This window comes from Syngnathoides biaculeatus, chromosome 6 (assembly GCF_019802595.1).
Source record: "Syngnathoides biaculeatus isolate LvHL_M chromosome 6, ASM1980259v1, whole genome shotgun sequence".
NCBI lineage: Eukaryota > Metazoa > Chordata > Actinopteri > Syngnathiformes > Syngnathidae > Syngnathoides > Syngnathoides biaculeatus.
In genome coordinates, this window is record NC_084645.1 from 25,072,268 (window position 1) to 25,090,611 (window position 18,344).

General features: G+C 46.5%; 2 protein-coding genes across 3 annotated transcripts; both read left to right on the plus strand.

The window, feature by feature from the left end:
• The first annotated feature begins 193 nt into the window (after nucleotides 1-193).
• Nucleotides 194-9,965, plus strand: bmt2 (base methyltransferase of 25S rRNA 2 homolog). 2 transcript variants are annotated; one of them, XM_061823476.1, is made up of 6 exons: nucleotides 194-461; nucleotides 4,014-4,155; nucleotides 4,346-4,474; nucleotides 5,614-5,728; nucleotides 7,538-7,866; nucleotides 7,976-9,965. In XM_061823476.1, exons 1-6 carry the CDS (start codon nucleotides 311-313, stop codon nucleotides 8,163-8,165), a joined length of 1,056 nt encoding a protein of 351 aa, XP_061679460.1. In that variant the 5' UTR covers nucleotides 194-310; the 3' UTR covers nucleotides 8,166-9,965. The 2 variants fall into 2 exon arrangements, with proteins under 2 accessions (XP_061679460.1, XP_061679459.1); XM_061823475.1 differs by having other exon boundaries at nucleotides 7,538-9,965.
• Nucleotides 9,966-11,223: 1,258 nt separating this feature from the next.
• LOC133501882 (transmembrane protein 168-like) lies at nucleotides 11,224-18,283 on the plus strand. The gene is made up of 4 exons (XM_061822017.1): nucleotides 11,224-12,774; nucleotides 14,050-14,192; nucleotides 15,328-15,602; nucleotides 16,542-18,283. The coding sequence occupies exons 1-4, from the start codon at nucleotides 11,641-11,643 to the stop codon at nucleotides 17,060-17,062; spliced, it is 2,073 nt and encodes a 690-aa protein (XP_061678001.1). The 5' UTR covers nucleotides 11,224-11,640; the 3' UTR covers nucleotides 17,063-18,283.
• The last annotated feature ends 61 nt before the right edge of the window (nucleotides 18,284-18,344 follow it).

The following is an 18,344-nucleotide window of genomic DNA, read 5'->3' on the forward strand; positions in this document are numbered from 1 at the left end:
CGTTTATCGACAATATTTTTGTGGGTAGATTATAACTTGCTTGATGTATCATTTATGGGTTTGGAGAGGCAGGTTTTACGAGTTGCATTGAATGTAACACACGACATGCGAGAGTTTCCTGGCTTCTGATTCGATGTCTGGCTGTCACTTCTAACGCCATGTGTTCCACGCTCAACCAATCAGATGGTTTGTTCTTAGTAGGTGTGCACCGCCGGTTCGCCGGTTGTTAAAGGAACTAGGGAAAGAGGGGGCGGCTTATCGGGGAAGCAAGTCAGCAGCAGCCGAGACCACCACCACCACCACCGCTGCGATGGACCCCAGCGACGACGTCGAGACGGAGAGACACCCGGCGCTCTTCTACGTGCCCATTCCAGACGCGTCCCCGGCTAAGGACGAGCAGGAGAAGCTGTCGGGGGTGGTGAAAAACGTCCACCGAAAGCTCCGCAGGAAATACAGAGAAGGTGAGTGAGGCCCGCTCGGATGCACTTTCGTCAAAGCGATGCTAGCTTCACCCGAAACCACACCGACTTCACCTTCGGGTCCTTTTCAAATAAATATTATACTAGTTTATAATGTGCTATTTGAAAAAACGCCCACGTTGGCTGGCATCGACGTTCGGCTGCGTGTTTTTTTTTTTTTTTTTTTAAACCGAGAGAGGCCTTTTAAATATTGACCAGCACAGCACCGACGATGAAACGAACTCCAAACTAGCTAACGTATGTGATTAAAGCGTCACTTGGCGCAGAAAATATCATCATGAACGTTAATAAAGTTGCATAGTCTAGTCAGTAGGCTTCGATTAACGGGGGGAAAATCAATCTCTCCTAATTTGCAAATGTATAACTCATAACGATAACCTTTTTCAAAATATATATAAAGCCTTGTTTTGCTGGGCATCTCACTGCCTGGATGTTAAAACACGAATAAGCTCTTGACAAAATATTAGCTCGAAGTTAGCCTGAACACTTGGCAAAGATGTCTTGATATTAAAGCTAGTGTTACACATAAATTCACACGGTCTGAAAAAAGAGCTTAAAATCTCCTTTAACCCACTCGTACCGAGTAAGACAATAGTTGAAATCATTTTTTTTTTACAAATCGAACTGCCCCTTGGTAGAATAAGCAGTGTTATTATATAGGAGTGGGCCAAAAGTGTGTATCCACTGTCAACATTTATTTCCCCCCTGGCATGTTTTCCTATCTGACCTCCTTGCAACTTGCTTTTATCCCTTACTTCCCCTTTCTGACTTCTTTTCTGCTGTTCTCCTTTTCAGACTGACTTTTTTTTGGCCCCTGATGGCATTTTTTTTCCAGCGTGAACTTCGCCCCTCTCTCCCCTCCTTTCTTCAGACAGACACATTATCACATCTTTTCTTCCCTTGCTTAAAAGTGCTTTTCTTAATATTTCTTCCTTCCCTCATCACCTGGTTTTTAATTCATGTATCCTTCCTCGTGTTCTTTTTTTAAATTCATGCATTACAGCCTTCCTTCCATTGCATAAAACTACTTCTGTTCCTTATTTTCCTTCCTTTGTACTCCCCAGACACAACTTTATTTATGCATCGTTCCGTTCATCCTTCCTTCCTTTGCTGAGAATTAATTTTGTTCACACCAAATTTTATTTATGCATTCTTGCAGGACAGGCCGAAAGAAATGCATGCATACTTTGTTCCTTGAATCTGCTTTTCGTCCAGTTACCTCCTTCCTTCCACCTCAGACCTGCTTTTCCCCCCCTTCCCTTCCTTCCCACCTACTTTCTTTTTCTGCCTAAAACGTCTTAAACTAAATTTTGGTTCACGCTGTCAGAGAGTTAATTTAAAGGTCCACTGTCATGAAATGGATGATTTTTACTGTGATATAAATGGTAAAAAAGTGTTAGGGTTACCTAACCCATCCCTAACCCATCCATTTTTTTCACCGCACAACATAATTCTGACATATGGCTTTTTGTCACTCCCGCCATGAAAATTCTCTCGAGGGATTTGTTTTCGACAAGAAGCAGGAAGTGACGTTAATTTTCAGGAGCGCACTCAAGTGTTCTCGTATGTTTGTACTAGTTTTATCTGCTGGAAGGTAGCTCGTTGTTCCTTCGTGTTAGCCAAAATGTCCGCTCGTTGAATTGCTTGATATTGCTCGAACACTCGGGTGGATGGATTTAGCCTTCATAAGTTTCCAAGAGTGGCTGGCTCATACATACTGTCTGGGAGTCTGTTGTTAGTTTAGAAGTAATCCGCATATCATCTAAAAATGGCTCGAAACAATAAGGTACTATTGGGCCAGACACTTCACTCAGTTGTGAGATGTTCTCTTCCTCGAAAACAGCTTCCGTGTCTGAAGGGCGTGTCCCATAGTAGGGGCCACAGCGTGTTTTCAATGGCGAATCTCCGGGGTGACGTCACAAGCAGGAGATGCAGCCAATATGGCGACCACTTGGATGTCGAATAACACTTCCGCAACTTTGCACACGGATGATGCGCTCTCCGCTCATATTTATTTTTTCGTAAAGACATTGAAGTGAATAATGTTATATGTATTTTTCATTTCAATATCTATTTCGGAATGTTTATAGGCATGGCACTTGGGCTTTAACGACTGTTCATCATTGTGGCAATGTTTTTGAACTGCGTCATACTGAGAATGCCAGTCCAGAAAAGACCGTGCCCCACGCAAACGGGGAAGTCTGGTGGAGGAGGAAACAAACATTTGTGGACGTCATCAGTTGTTTTTGACGGTTTACAGGGTACATCAACACCAGGCTGATCATTCCTTGTCAGTTAACTATGATAAGAACCATATTGCGCAATACACACAAACACAGCTATAAATAGTCCAAGGGGTAAACGGTGTTTGTAATCATAGATCTGGATCTGTACTGACAGTCAGGTGGGTCGAGATTGGCTTCGGTGCGGATATTGAGGACCCCTGGCCCGGACCGATGTCAAGTTGGTTGTTTTGAAGGCTCCAGTGTGTGCTAGCTTACCACATGATTGGCTAACAAGATAAGTGTGATGTGCTCGAATCGGTGCGGTTGTGACCTCAGGCTGAGACCGGCGCTGCTGGTGCTGTTTACGAGCTCTTGCGATGCTTTTTTTTTTTTTTTCTGAAAATGGGTTGGCGCGGCGCTCGTGTGCTTTCTCACCAAGTACAACTTGAGTTAAGTTGCCGGAAGGGTGAAAATTTCCAGTAAATATTCAGATGGGTTCCACTGAAAGTTGAGTTGTAATGTAGCGTGCATAAAAATATTTCTTTTGTCATAAGACTTGCATTCCAAATAATACATTTTTAAAGTTAGCTTTGAACATTTTTTCAAGTTGAAGTTGTTTTAATGAACAGTCATTTCATTGAAGGAAAACATGAACGTTGACATAAATGTTACTCAATACTCACCCGTCTGACCCAACCTGTTGAAAAATGAAAATCATTCACGTCCAGGAATTTCAACAAAGTTCAATTCAAAATGCCTTCAAAACAGTTTGGCTCAGGGGTTATCGGTACCGCCACGGGCTCTCTGTAGTTGTTTGCGATAGGGTCATTTAAAGACAGCATTGAACTTTGTTTTTTTTTAATCCAATGCAGTGCTTTTTTTTTTTTTTAAGTACTGCGATGCCTCAGTTCTCGACCACAATCCGTTCCAGAAAACGGTTCGAAAAGTGAATTGTTCGAAAACCGAATCGATGTTTCCCATTACAATGAATGGAAAAAGAAATAATGCGTTCCAAGCCTAAAATTTTTTTTCGGTGTTACTTTGTGTAAAACGTTTGCGAACCACTGGCATAGAATTTAGAAAGAATTTGTGCTTGTCAACTGTACTTGCATAAAATTTGGTTGTTTTAGTCAGGATTATGTTATGCCAAATTTCCGCTTTGGAAATTCCTACTTCATTCTTGTTAAATTCCTGTCAATGCCTGTGCAATTTCTCAACTTTAAAAGAAATCATGGAACTTCGCAACGCCAGTCGTGAGCAACCGATGTTGTTGTTTTCTGACATCCCTCTTCCGCCTTTCCCTGGAAAGTGGGCGACTTTGACAAGATCTGGCGCGAGCACTGCGAGGACGAGCAGACGTTGAGCGAGTACGCCATTGCCATGAAGAACCTCGCTGATAATCACTGGGCCGTCAACTGTGAAAAAGAGGGGCGCATCGAATGGTGTCGCAGGTGAGCGTTCCCGTTGAAACCGATCCCGGCCAATGACTTAACGTTGCCTCCAAAAGCCGAGAAATAACATTATTCCAAATGCACAATGGAGTTACCGGTAATTTGTTAGTCAATAAAATAAAACAAAAATGGAGTTACTGTTGGAGGCTCCCTTCAGACGGTATCCTCGGGGTTGTTGGTGTGTCCGCAGCATCTGCCAGGAGTATTTCTGGGACGGTGGCATGAAAAGAATGTTGGAGAAAGATGAGAAAAGTGCCTCTTTCTCCAGCGGTCCCACCGAAGCGTCTTCCAGTGGACGAACGTCTCATTCGACCCAATGGTAAGATGAATTCTCATTTCCTCAATGTAGTTTGTGGTATATATTTTACAGCGGTACAGCGCACGCCTGCGTATTGACGGTTCAACTTTCCCAAATTCAATCAGCAGGAACAAATTCTCGGCTATTAGTTGAACTGCTCTAAGATGCCACAAAGTGGCACCTAAAACTGGCTAACGAGGAAGTAGTAAGTCGGATCAGAGAAGTGTGTTGAAATGATCAATCTTGACGGAGAAACTAACATTGTATTCAAAGAAATAAAGATAATTTCAAAGTCGTTCGTTTTATCTAAGGGGAATGTGTAAAAAGTGTTGAAAAATCATCGTTTGTGGTATATAGTTTAAACTTCATCCATTTTGTAAGCCACTTATCCTAACAAGGGTCGCAGGGAGTGCTGGAACCTATCCCAGCTGTCAATGGGCAGGCATCGGGGTACACCCTCAACTGGTTGCCAGCCAATCGCAGCAGTTTAAACTTAATTTTGATAATTTTGAATTTTTTTTTGGCGGGGCTCCTGTACTTTTTGTCTTTTTCACTCCCCCTGCAAATATTTTGGATTTATTTTGACTTACCGTAATTCCCGGCCTACAGAGCGCACCTGGTTATAAGCCTCACCCAGTACATTTGTTCAGGAAATACCATTTGGTACATACATGCGCCACTGAACGCTAAAAGGTGCAAGTTCCCACATTGAAACGGCAGATATTTACAAAGAAATACGGTAAACAGAGAGTTTAACGCTAGCGGCGCCAGGCTAACGCGAGCACTAGTGCCGCGCTAAGAAGGCTGGTTAAAATTAAAAAAAAAAAAAACATACCGATAAAAATCACTGAAACACGGTAGTAACATGCTAGTGCAGCGCTAACAGGGCTCGACCGTTAAAAGTCACTTCCTCGGCACATATATTCCACCGGTCCCACTTTTACCTTTTCCGCTCAAGTGCCTCCTGCAGCCATTAGGAAAAAATGCACAAATAAACTGCAGGGTTGAAAGCGTGTGAAAAAAGTCGCGGCTTATAGGCCGGAAATGACGGTACTTTGACATGTCACCAATTACGATAAGGAAATGTCCGAGCAGGTATTGTTCTCAACTGCGTGTTGACAATCCAAATGGTTTGAAAAAGAGCACATCCTTTGTTGCAGTTCAGGCGCTCAGATGGGGAAAATGCGCCTCCTGGACGTGGGAAGCTGCTTTAATCCGTTCATGAAGTTTGACGAGTTCCTCACAGTCGGTATCGACATTGTGCCTGCGGTTGAGGTGAGAGCGTTTTGACTTCATGTTAACATGTAGAACAGGGTTGCTCAGTGTGTCGATCAGTTGACCAGTCGATCGCGTGACGATGTGCCCAAAAAAAAAGATATCAGCCTATCATCCATCCCGTCGCGCGCACATAAAGGCGCATTCAGGCAAGATGGCCTCCTGTTTACGGTCTCTCTTTTGCTTTCTCAGCGGCAATTGCGGCGTTGCGCATGTGCCCCATACCGCCCCGTCGGTAGATCGCGAGAGGCTGGCTCCTTGAAAAATAGATCTTGGAGTAAAAAAAAAGTCTGGGCACCTCTAATCTAGAAGCTTTTCCTGCCACCTTCCATGTGGCTAAGAGTTACTCATGGGCAACTTGTATTGTCAAATCTAATTAAACTTTCTAAAACACTTTGCATATTGGGAAAAGCAATTCAGAAGTGCTGAACTGAGTAAAAATCATCCCCTCTCTCCAGATATCCACAGTGCGATGCGCGCACGCACATAAGTTAAACAATAATAATGTAATGACCTATGGCTGGCCACTGAGAATCCAAGTGGGGGGACAAAAACAGGCAACGACCACAGGACACCAGCACACAGAGTACAGTGGTGGAAGAAGAGCCCCATAGAAAAATGTGGTCATATGGGTAGAAGCAAAATCATGGATTACACTGGTTCCTTGGTTCTCGACCACAATCCATTCCAGAAGGCCGGTTGAAAAGTGAAATGTTCGAAAACCGAAGCGCATTTTCCCATGACAATGAATGGAAAATGAAATGATGCGGTTTTTTTTTAAGCTTTTCCTGTTATAAACTTGATAGTAAAAATACATGTATAGTATACTATTTAAGAAATATATTTAATTTTTTGCTTAAAATGTATGCTTTAGTAGTAGAGTATGCTAGGCTGGGAGTGCGTTGCTGTATCTGTAGGAACTCGGGCCCCAGCCTTGTAAACCTTTTTTTATTGACAAAAGTGTAGAATAAATTTAAACAAGCAATTATGAGGGGTGGAAAAACAGACAAAATGTTTATTTGCACAGAAAGTACGTAACGTACAAAAAAAAATTAACTTGCAACTAGAGGTGGGGTTAATGGAACAAAAGAAAAAAAGCAATGCAAAACGACTGTTTTAAATGTCTTCGGTGGGGGTGACTCGCCCATTTTTACCAAGGAAAAAATCTAATGTAGACTGTTTCTGCCGTCCTTTGAGCACCTTCCTGAAGTGGCTCACAACAACGTCATTGAAATTTTGCAGTGCTCTGCAACATTCTGCTATGTTGTTGTTAATTATGGATGTCGTTCCATTTAGCGCAGATAGCTTTTATATCGGCACTTGAGACATCCTTCCTGCCTTTAGCCTCATCAGAATAAGAATTCTCCAAGATCTGTGGCCTCCGCTTGGTCAACACGGTTGCTCCTTTGGCAACATCACTTGCTTTGAGGGCATCCTCGTGTTTCTGAATGGTGCCGATCGTCAATTTCGCCATGCCGTACTTCTTCGATAGCTCAAAAACACGCACACTAGATTCGTGCTCTGCTATCAAATCCTTCTTGAAGTCGACAGTTTTACAGTTCCACTTGCCTTCTTTGGAGCCATGATCGGGGGTTAATGTTGCTCAATTGGAAGGAAAAAAGTCACTACTGGGACGCGTCCGCGTGGAGAGGAGGGTGTGGGTCAACTGGTCGGGGCGTTCGAATACCGATTTTCGTTCGAAAACCAAAGTAGCATTCAATTTTTTTTCAAGTCGCAGGCATTCATTTAAGTTAAAATGACATTAAAGGGGATGACACTGAGGTTGTGCGCTCTTTCCCGTCCCTTCAGAGTGTGTACAAGTGCGACTTCCTCAACCTCCAGCTCCAGCGGCCCCTCCAGCTGACGGGGGACGCCGTGGAGGCCTTCCTGCGCCACTTGCACAACCCCATCGACGCCCTGCCCGGGCAGCTCTTCCACGTGGTGGTCTTCTCCCTGCTCCTGTCCTACTTCCCGTCACCTTACCAGCGCTGGATCTGTTGCAAGAAGGCCCACGAGCTGCTGGACCTCCACGGCCTCCTGCTCATCATCACGCCCGACTCCTCGCACCAGAACCGCCACGCCCTCATGATGCGCAGCTGGCGCGTGGCGGTGGAGTCGCTGGGCTTCAAGCGCTACAAGTACGTCAAGTACTCCCACATGCACCTCATCGCCTTCCGCAAGGTGTCGCTGGCCACAACCAGCGACCTGGTGTCGCGCAACTACCCCGAGATGCTCTACATCCCTCAGGACTTCCACGCCAGCGAGGAGGACGAGGGCGGCGAGGCGCAGGCCCGCTCCGACTTCGAGGACGACCAGCTGGCTTGGGCCTTCGCCGAGCTCCCCGACGCCTACGACTCGGATTCCGGGGAGAGCCAGAGCGGCTCGGCGCCCGGCTTCCAGGAGCTGGAGGACCCCATCCTGCTCCAGACCTAGCTAGCCTCCCTTTGGTCCCCTCTCCGACGTCAACTGCTGTGCTCCTAAAAGTGAAACCTGCTGCATTCCCCTGGCCCTGCCCTCCTCCCCAACGATACGATTTGCACAGTGTGAAAGAGAGACGTTTACATATTATTTTCTCATAACACTCTTTTCTCTACATATATTTTGATAAATGGATACTTTTTCTAAGAGTTGGAAAGTGAGCGCCCCTAATATATCAACACTTTCCCGCTTCTCGACGTCCACCGTCGTCCCCCCTCCGCCCCCACAGCGTTGTCCGCGTGCCCAACAAGAGCTTTTTGCGCGTCAGGCCGCTCGCTAACAAAAATCCCCCGAAAGCCAAACGGCGACCCGAGCGGCGCGTGACGATCGGCGATTGCGTCGAAGAGACTGAACAAGCAGACTTGGTGGGCCGGCTCGAAAAGTCTTGGACGCACTCCTTTCAAAGACCTTGGTGTTGTTCAGTGTTGCGTTGTTTTTTTTTTTAACCCCTTAACGATTTATGCACCCTTAACAGCAATGTTGTATTTTGTAGCATTCTAGAACCATCTAACTGGAGTATTCTTTTAATGTGACTCAGGTGTGTTACTCATTGTGTCACAAGGTACTAACGTTCAAAGTAGTTTTATAAAAATGCCCTACATTGGATATTCTTGTATAACACTTTGTTTTATCTTTTTTTGGTGTTGTTTTCAAGCAGAGAAACGATACAAATGTGTCGCTGCCAAACAGAATCGGCGGGAGCAGTAACTTTATGACGCGTCGTTGTATGTAAAGGGGAATTCCACTGGTTTGCATTAGCATTGTATCCAACAGGTCATGTAATATGTACTCTATTTCGACAATTAAATCCTCTCTGATTTAAGGTCATGTGACCCGCGGAATTGGCAGCGCCCCTGAAAATTCGTAATTGTCGATAAAAATCTTCTCAAAACTATTAAATGAGAGAGGATTTAACATCACATTGTCAAAATAGAGTACATATTACACGATCTGTCGGATACATTGTTAATACAAACCAGTGGACTTCCCCTTTAAAGGAGGGGTGGGCAACCCACGGCCCGTGGGCCATAAACCGCCCGCAAGAGTGTGTTCTGGCCACATGTGATTTTTTTTTTTTTTTTTTTTTTCCTTTCAAAACCAAATACAAGCACATTTAATTCGTAAATGGTCACAATGTAACTCTGGAACGGCAAAAAGGTCGCCCGCCCCGGTTGTAAAACTGCTCCCCAAGACCTTCACCTCGACTGAAAATGTTTGCACTAGTTGAACTTCTGAAACAAGCGTCAGGCAATTATTGTCGTTCATTTTTTTTTTCTTTCTTTCTTATTATTATTCAAGCAATAGGTGCTGCTGAGGTTTTAAGCGACTAGCGGACGTCGGCGTTTGTCGCGTTTGTGCGTACGAATGACTGCGTCTTGGCACTTTATCTCTCTCTGATCCCAAAGGGCGTTCCAAATTGACCTATTTTTCTTACGATGACCAGCAAGACGAGAAAGCGGCACGTCCGAAGGTGCCTTCACAGAGACCATTCCCCCCCCCCCCTTGACGATGTCACACGTCGACAGCACAAGATGTTTTTTCTTGTCGTATTGAGGGTTAATGGAAATCTTTTCCTGTGCCTGTAGACTGTAATACGTGTTCATATCGCTGTCAATTGGTCGTGTTATGGAGTGGTGCAGTAGTCTTCCAGTGTTTCCCTGAGGCTCATTTGCATGGTTTATCAAACATTCAACAGTTGCAGAACAACGTGTGCTTCTTCTTGTATGGTTGTGTCTTTTATAAATGAATGTAAATGGAAGGTGTCTGTCTTTTTTTTTTTTTTTTTGTTAGCCATCAATTTTTAAAACATTCTGTTGGACCGTCTTGTAATATTTAACGGCATTCAAGCTCAAGTTATTCAGTAATTGTAAGTCACACATTAAGTTAACTGAATCAGTGCACCTCTCATTGCTGTTTACGTTAGCTTTCAAAAGTATAATTGTATTATCCTGGCGGAAGTTTGAGTTTTAAATGCTAATTATATCGTTGACCTGTAGCCACAATTCTCTAAGTATTTTTCTTCTGTTCCTTTCGGCTTGTCCCGTTAGGGGTCGCCACAGCGTGTCATCTTTTTCCATCTCAGCCTATCTCGTGCATCTTCCTCTGTAACACCCACAGTCTTCATGTCCTCCCTGACAACATCCATCAACCTTTTCTTTGGTCTTCCTCTTGCTCTTTTGCCTGGCCACTCTCTCGCCTGTGAACATGTCCAAACCATCGAAGCCTGCTCTCTCTAACCTTCTCTCCAAAGCATCCAACTTTGGCTGTCCCTCTTATGAGCTCATTTCTAATTCTATCCAACCTGCTCACTCTGAGCAAGAACCTCAACATCTTCATTTCTATTGTTTCCACAGCTCTAAAAATGGGGATTAGCACACCTTTCCTCCATTCTTCTGGCATCTTCTCTCCCGCTAGTATTCTATTGAATAAGTGGGTCGAAAACTCCACAGCCACCTCTCCAAATTGCTTCCATACCTCCACTGGTATGTCGTCAGGACCAGCTGTCTTTCCATTTTTATTCTGTTCAGTGCCTTTCTAACGCTATTCTCTCAGGCTATGCGGGTTTGTTCCAAGATTTAACTATTTTTTTATTTATAATACCTCATACATTACATGAATTGAAATGATATATACTGTACAGTAATTATTTCATCGTCCATTTACAGCAATTTTAGTGTTCCATGGGAGATGTGGTCTAGAACAGTGATTCCCTAAGAGTGGGCCGGGGTACATTAGTGTGCCGTGAGTGCTTTTCAGGTCTACCGAAGTCATCCAATTTTATGTAATTGCTAAAAAAAATATATATATATATTCAAAGAAATAATTATCTTTATGCATCTATTTATGCCAGTGAGGCACAATGACAGACAGAACAAAAAAAAAATCCTCTTCTACTAGATGGCAGGAAGTAATTTCAGTAATTAATCGATCTATTTTTGGTCACATTTACTTTTGTTGGTGCGCCGTAATTAATTTTCATTTGTAAAATATGTGCCTTGGCTCGATAAAGGTTGGAAATCACTGAGCTAGAAAAAAAAATCTGTTTTGGTGCTTCGCGGCCGCCGTAGTCGACACCTTGCCATCAATCATGGCGTTCAGAAACTTTAAGACGCGTCGAAACTTCCTGAATTGAAATGTGCTTCACTCGGTAACACCCGGTTCGCCACTTTCCGCATCTTTCAGAACGAATATACCTCCACGTGTGTGGGGAAAATGGCACTTTTGTACCTTAACGACGAGCGTTGTGAATGCGGACCAACGCCGACCGGTGAAAGATGCTAACGTTAGCTAGGTTAAAAACTTCCGCCAAGTTAGCGACGTAGCTCGATTTTTGTCGTTTTTTTGCGATTCTGTGTCCTTAAATGTAGCGAGACGCCGTCTTAATCAAAAGTGGTGTCTGTTTTGAGTGTGTTCGTATACAGTTCGGGGCGACAATGTTGCGTTTTCTGCGTTACTGCGTCAGCCACAGCCTCGGAGTGGCCATGACCCGACTGGAGGGAGTCAACGGGGAGGGCGGCTCGTGGTCGTCGGTCCGCTGCCTGGGCTACATGTACGGCCTCAACCTGTTGGTGGCGCTCTGCCTGGGCCTCTACGTCCGCTGGGAGAAGACGGCCGACTCCACCCTGCTGCTCATCTTCATCTTGGCTTTGCTCGTCCTGGCTTTTGCCGGCGTGTTGTACTGCTACCTGGACACAGAGCGGCTCAGCCTCAGCCTTTTGCACCTCTGGTTCGGCTTCCTGTTCGGCCTGCTGAGCTTCGTCGACGGCCCCGAACTCGGCGGCGTACTCAAGGAGCAGGTGGCCAACGGCATGCTGCTGTTCAGCTTGACCCTGAGGACGCTGTGGGCGTTGCTGGAGAGGATGCTGGGGTACGCCAGGCACCAGCCCGCCTTCCTGACCTCGGCCGAGCGGCTTCAGCTGATTGGTTTCGCCGCCGCCAGCACGGTGCTGGTCCTCCACAAAGCACTGAGCGTCACGGCGCTGGCCGTCGCCCTCGCCGCCGTGGTGGTGGCCCTGAGGATGAAGGCGGTTCTGGCCCTGTCCAACCTGGCGTGCTTTGCCTACCTCGCCGTGAAAGTCGTCATCTGCCTCAGAGTTCACGCCAACCCGTTTGCCTTGGGCTGCTTCTTCGGTCTGCTGGTGTGCGACCCGCTCCTCGACGTGTACTTTAGCGGCCTCTCCGTGACCGAGCGCTGGCGGTCCTTCCTGCACCAGCGGGGCTTGTGGCGCCGCCTCTCCTTGCTGGTCCTGCTCCTCGTAGAGGTGACATTCCTGGTCCTGGCGGCAAAAGTGCTGGGTCACTTGGATCCCTGGTACCTGACCGTCCCGGCGTTTGCGGCGTGCGCCGTCTTCTGGTCCGTCTGCCACTTGGTGTTCTTCATCAGCCTCTGGGGCTTCCACGGCAAGCTGAGCAACTGCCAGAGGGTTTTCCTGAGCCAGGGTTGCGGCGCCGTCGGGCTGGATAAGATCATGGCCTCCAAGGGCATGAGGCATTTTTGCCTCATCTCCGAGCGCCTGCTTTGCTTCACGCTGTTGTCCACCTTTGCGGTTCTCGCTCTATGCTGGCATGTAAGCGACCATTTTGTGAATTTGCTCTACCCGTGCCTACGTTGTGTACTTAAAGGTCAAGTGTCATGAAATGGATGATTTTCAATATGTTATTCATGAAAAAACAGTATGGACCCATCCGTTTTTTCACCCTAAAACATGAATTTGACGTATATGGCTTTTGTAACTCCCGCCATGAAAATCCTCTCCAGGGATTTGTTTTCGACAAGAAGCCGGAAGCGGCGCACTCAAGCAGTCTCGTCTGTTGATACGAGTTTTACCTGCTGGAAGGTAGCTCGTTGTTCCTTCGTGTTAGCCAAAATGCCGGCTCGTTGCATTGCTGGATATTACGCTCTCCGTTCATATTTATTTTTCGTATGGACATTGAAGTGAATAACGTTGTGTATTTTTCATTTCAATATCTATTTTAGAATGTTTATGGGGATGACACTTGACCTTTAATCCACTTTTTTTATTCCACCACCATGATGTGACAATTATACAAACCATTCTACTGCACAAAAATGCAATACTTCACTGTAAAGATTTATCAAATCACTGGATATATGATTAATCCAATTTCTTTAGATGTTATCATACTTTTTTTTCTCATTTAACAAAATACTGTAATTTCCGGCCTATAAGCTGTGACTTTTTTCGCACGCTCTCACCCCTGCAGTTTATGCGGTGATGCGGTTCATTTGTGATTCCCCCCCCCCCCCCTAATGGCCGCCAGGGGCCACTCGAGCGGACAAAATTAAGAGTAAGACCGGTGGAATATATGTGCCGAGGAAGTGACTTTTACCGCTCCGGCCCTGTTAGCGCTGTGCTAGCGTTTTACTGCCATGTCTCACTGATTTTTACCGGTATGTTTTTTTTTTTTTTTTTTAACCGGCCCTTTTAGCGCGGCGGTGCTAGTGTTAGCGCGGCGGCGCTAGCGTTAGCCACAAATACTACAGTAATAGTGACAAGATGGCAACCCCCAAGAAAGCCTCGCATGCATATTTTATGAAGAAATTTTTCTTCTTATTTTTTTGAAATCCAATTACTTTTAAGGATATTCAATCGCTGTAGGCCTTGTCTAAAGCCGATTTCATTCACAAATACCCCCAAAAAATGGAGTTGTGAATTTAGTTCAAGCTTGATTTTTGAGGCATATTGTTTAGACATTTGATTGAAGTCCAGCTTGTTAAGTTTCCACTATTTTGGTTTTTGAATCAAAAGTCTGATCTACTGCCGTTTTTTTAAAACTCAACTTAAGTCGCAATCGCGCTCGGGTGCGTGTGTTGCGTTCAGGTGTCCAGCAGCATCTTCTTGAGCGTCTTCCTGCTGGTTGTCTCCGTTGAGTCGGTCTTCCACGGCCTCTTCCACGAGCTGGGCGGCAGCCTGGGGGGGACGTGCGTTGGCTACGGCGTGGTCATCCCCACCAACTACTGCAGGTACTTCACGACACGCGTGTCAAGTACTGTGCTGCATCTCGATTATGACCTAACTCACGATGGTCATCAAAAACTAGCTTGTTTTATTCCCAAAGCCTTCCTAATGTTAGAGATACATCTCCATAAATTGGAATATGGTAAAAAAATATATATTTTCATACTTGTACATAATATAGATTCATTAAAGGCTCGGGAAAATGAAAAAAAAAAAAAGGCCAATTTTTGCATGAAAAATTTTCACTGTTACAGGGTGGCATGGTGGCTCAGGTGGAAAGTGTTGGCCTCACATTTCTGAGGTCCTGGGTTCAATCCCAGACCCGCCTGTGTGGAGTTTTCATGTGTGGGTTTTCTCCGGGCCACCTGTTTTCCTCCCACATCCCAAAAATATGCAGCATTAATTGGACACTCTAAAATTGCCCCGAGGTGTGATTGTGAGTACGACTTTTGTCTGTCTCTGTTCCCTGCAGTTGGCTGGCGACCAATTCAGGGTGTACCCCGCCTCTTGCCCGTCGACAGCTGGGATAGGCTCCAGCACTCCCCACGACCCTCATGAGGATATGCGGTAAAGAAAATGGATGGATGGATGGATGATTTGGACACCCTAAATTGCCCCTAGGTGTGATTGTGAGTGTGGCTGTTTGTCTCCATGTGCCCTGCGATTGGCTGGCAACCAGTTCAGGGTGTACCCGCCTCTTGCCCGTCGACAGCTGGGATAGGCTCCAGCACTCCCCGCGACTCTTGTGAGGATAAGCGGCTAAGAAAAATGGATGGATGAATTGTTACATAATGTCTCAGCTTCTAGAGATGGCAAATTTGGGGTTGTCAACAAATTGGGACAAGTTGGCGTTCTTTAGGGTTAGTCTTGCCCAAGGACACTTTGACGTGCGGACAGTCCGGGATTCTAACTCGCAACCCTTTGGTCACTGGTCACCCGCCCCGCCTACTCATCCACAACAACACAAAAGTGTAACAGCACGTAGATAGTATGACAATATTCCCAGGCATATATTCTTTGTCCTCTGCACAAAACGACTCGTATTACTGCGGCTTAGTTGCAACGGTCATCTGCGTTTCTTCGTCAAAGCTACGTGAAGTATTCCTAACAGCGGGGGCGCGCGCGCTGTGCTCGTTGCAGTCCCGACGGGCAGCCCGTGCTGCTGCCCCCCGACCAGGTGCAGCAGCTCAACCTCCGCTCCACGGCCATGCTGAGCAACATCCAGCGCTTCCTGGCCCAGCACCTCATCGAGACGTTCGGCTGCGACTACTCCACGGGCGGCGTCACGCTGGAGGCGCTGCAGGCCAAGCTCAAGTCCTTCATGGAGCTGCGCACGGCAGACGGGCCGCGGCACGACACCTACGTGCTCTTCTACAGCGGACACACGCACCGCAGCGGCGAGTGGGCGCTGGCAGGTGGGTCGCCGTTCCGAGCTCCGGCGAGGGTTCTTTCTCATCGGGAGAGAACCGTTCACGACGTCGTGTGACCCAAGTCAATAGAAGTGCTTTGTTACATCCGTTCAAAACGTAAAATTGTCTTTATTGCAGATTTTTTTTTTTTTTTTTTTAATCATCTGGGATGTAATTCCTGATAAATGGGGAGCATTGTATTTTCAATCGTTTTTACAACAATTAGGCCTTTAACAATTACTTAGCTATCTAAGGCACAGGTGTCAAAATCAAGGCTCGGGTGCCAGATCTGGCCCGGCGCATGATTTTATGTGGCCCGCGAAGCCAAATCTAGAGTGTCAATTTCTATGATTCTTGTAAAAAAAAAAAAAAAAAAATCTGGACCAAAATTTCAAATTGTCATATACCGTAATTCCCGGCCTGCAGAGCGTAGCTGGTTGTAAGCCTCACCCGGTACATTTGTAAAGGAAATACCATTGGGTACATACATACGCCACAGCTGTGTAAAAGTCGCAAGTGCCCACATTGAAATCCACATTGAAACACGAGATATTTACAAAGACATTACACAGAGTTTAATGCTAGTGTGACGCTAATGCTAGTGCTAACGCCACGCTAACAGGGCTGGTTAAAATAAAACTTACCGGTAAATATCACTGAGATACGCCAGTAACACAGCAGCTACATGCTAGCGGAGCGCTAACTGGGCCGGTAAAAATCACTTCCTCTGCACATATATTCCACCGGTCTCATTCTTACCATTTCCGCGCGAGTGCCCCCTTGTGGCCATTAAAAAAAAAAAAAATGCACAAATTAACCGCATATACCGAAGGGATGAAACGTGTGGAAAATGTCGCGGCTTGTAGGCTGAAATGACAGTATCGTAAATGATCAAGTTGAAATATTACAAGCATTTCTGATTCCAAAACGTTCTGTCCTTTGAAGGGGGGGACACGCTGGGTCTGGATCAACTGTTGGACTGGTGGCGGGAAAAGAACGGCGCCTTCCGCTCCCGCCTCATCCTGGTGCTGGACTGCGACCACTCGCTGGCCACGGTGAAGGCAGCGCGGCAGGTGAAGGGCATCCACGTGGCCGTGCAGGGCGGGGGCGGGCAGCAGCGGGGCGACTTCCTCTCGCACTGGGTGGCGTACAACTGCGACGGGGACGGCGGCGCCCCGTGGTCGCGCGGGGCCGGCGCCGGCGCCCCGACGGCCGCCTATGGGGTGTCCCGCCGCTGGAGCGACTACACGCCGAACCCGCCCACCGGCGGTGACCTCGCCGACCACTGGAGGGCGTACTTCCCCCGCGTGGCCCACCCGGTGGTGCGTTCGGCGCTGTGGTGCGGCGGCCTCAGCCTGCTGTGGCCGTGCGGCGCCTGTCTCAGGTGCCTCAAGAGGTTCAAACTCAACTGGTTTCCGCCCGCCGTACTGGACACGGGCCAAGGTTTCAAACTGGTGCGATCTTAGACGGGAAGTCGGGTGACGGCCGTTTTGGTACGCCGGCAGCCATTTTGTTACTGACTGAAAAAAAAAAAAAAAAAAAAGATAAACTGTGCCACTTTTTCCTTAGCAAGTTTTCTATCCATCCTTTTTTCTGGAGAACCTCTCTCAACTGATTTTGGGTGAGAAGTGGGGTAAACCCAGGATCGGTCGCCAGTCAACGTTCGCATTCACGGTGGGGTGGAAAAAGTTTTCCGCTCAAACAGATTTCTCTCTTTTTTTTTTTTTTGTCACAAATGTTTCCCGTCGTTGGACAAATTTCAATATTGGTCAAAAACAAGTCAATGAAAATTGCCTTTTGGTTTTTATTTAGATGGAAAAAAAAACAAGCATAACCACACCAAACCTACGTGGCTCCGTGTGAAAATGAACACATAACTGTGGTTTATCATATTTCATTTTCAGGCCTGATTCTCACTTAAAAAGGACTCAAGGAGGCCAAAAGATCCTCAAAAGTTTGACCAAATGCAGGGATCCAAAGACACTCGGGAAAAAAAAAAAGAGAAAGTAGATGATATCAGTGTGAAAAAGGTCATTATTAAGCCATTTCCAAATATCCATAAATGGGGAAAACAGTAGAGCGGTGAACCTTCCCAGGGACGACCAGCCGACCAAAATGACCCCGGGGGTTTACTGATGACTCATCCAAGAGGTCACAAAAAAAAACCTCCGCAACAACCTCCAAAGAACTTAAGGCCCGAGTTCCGGGTCAGCGTTCGTGACGCCGCGATAAGAAAGAAACGGGGCACAAAGGCCGGCGTGGCAGTTCCAAGATGCAAATCACTGTCGAGCGCAAATCGTTTGAAGAAATAGGATCACTTTTGCCAGAAAACATGATGATCTCTTGAGCTCAGCTGGTAAAGCGTTGACCTCACAGTTGGGAGGACCCGGGTTCGATTCCCGCCCTGTGTGGAGTTTGCGCGTTCTCCCCATGCCTGCGTGGCATTTTGATTTCCTCCCACATCCCAAAAATATACAAAATTAATTGGACACTTTAAATTGCCCCTAGGTGTGATTATGAGTGCCGCGCGATTGGCTGGCTACCCGGTTCAGGGCGTACCCCGCCTCCTGCCCGTCGACAGCTGGGATAGGCTCCGGCACTCCCCGCGACCCTAGTGAGGATAAGCGGCAAAGGAAAATGGATGGGTGGCTGGAATTAGCTCTTTGTGCACACTTTATTGATGTTCTTTGGAGACTAAAGTGTTAATATTTGGTCGTCGTCGAAGTGTTCTCCCATTGACCCCCGCCC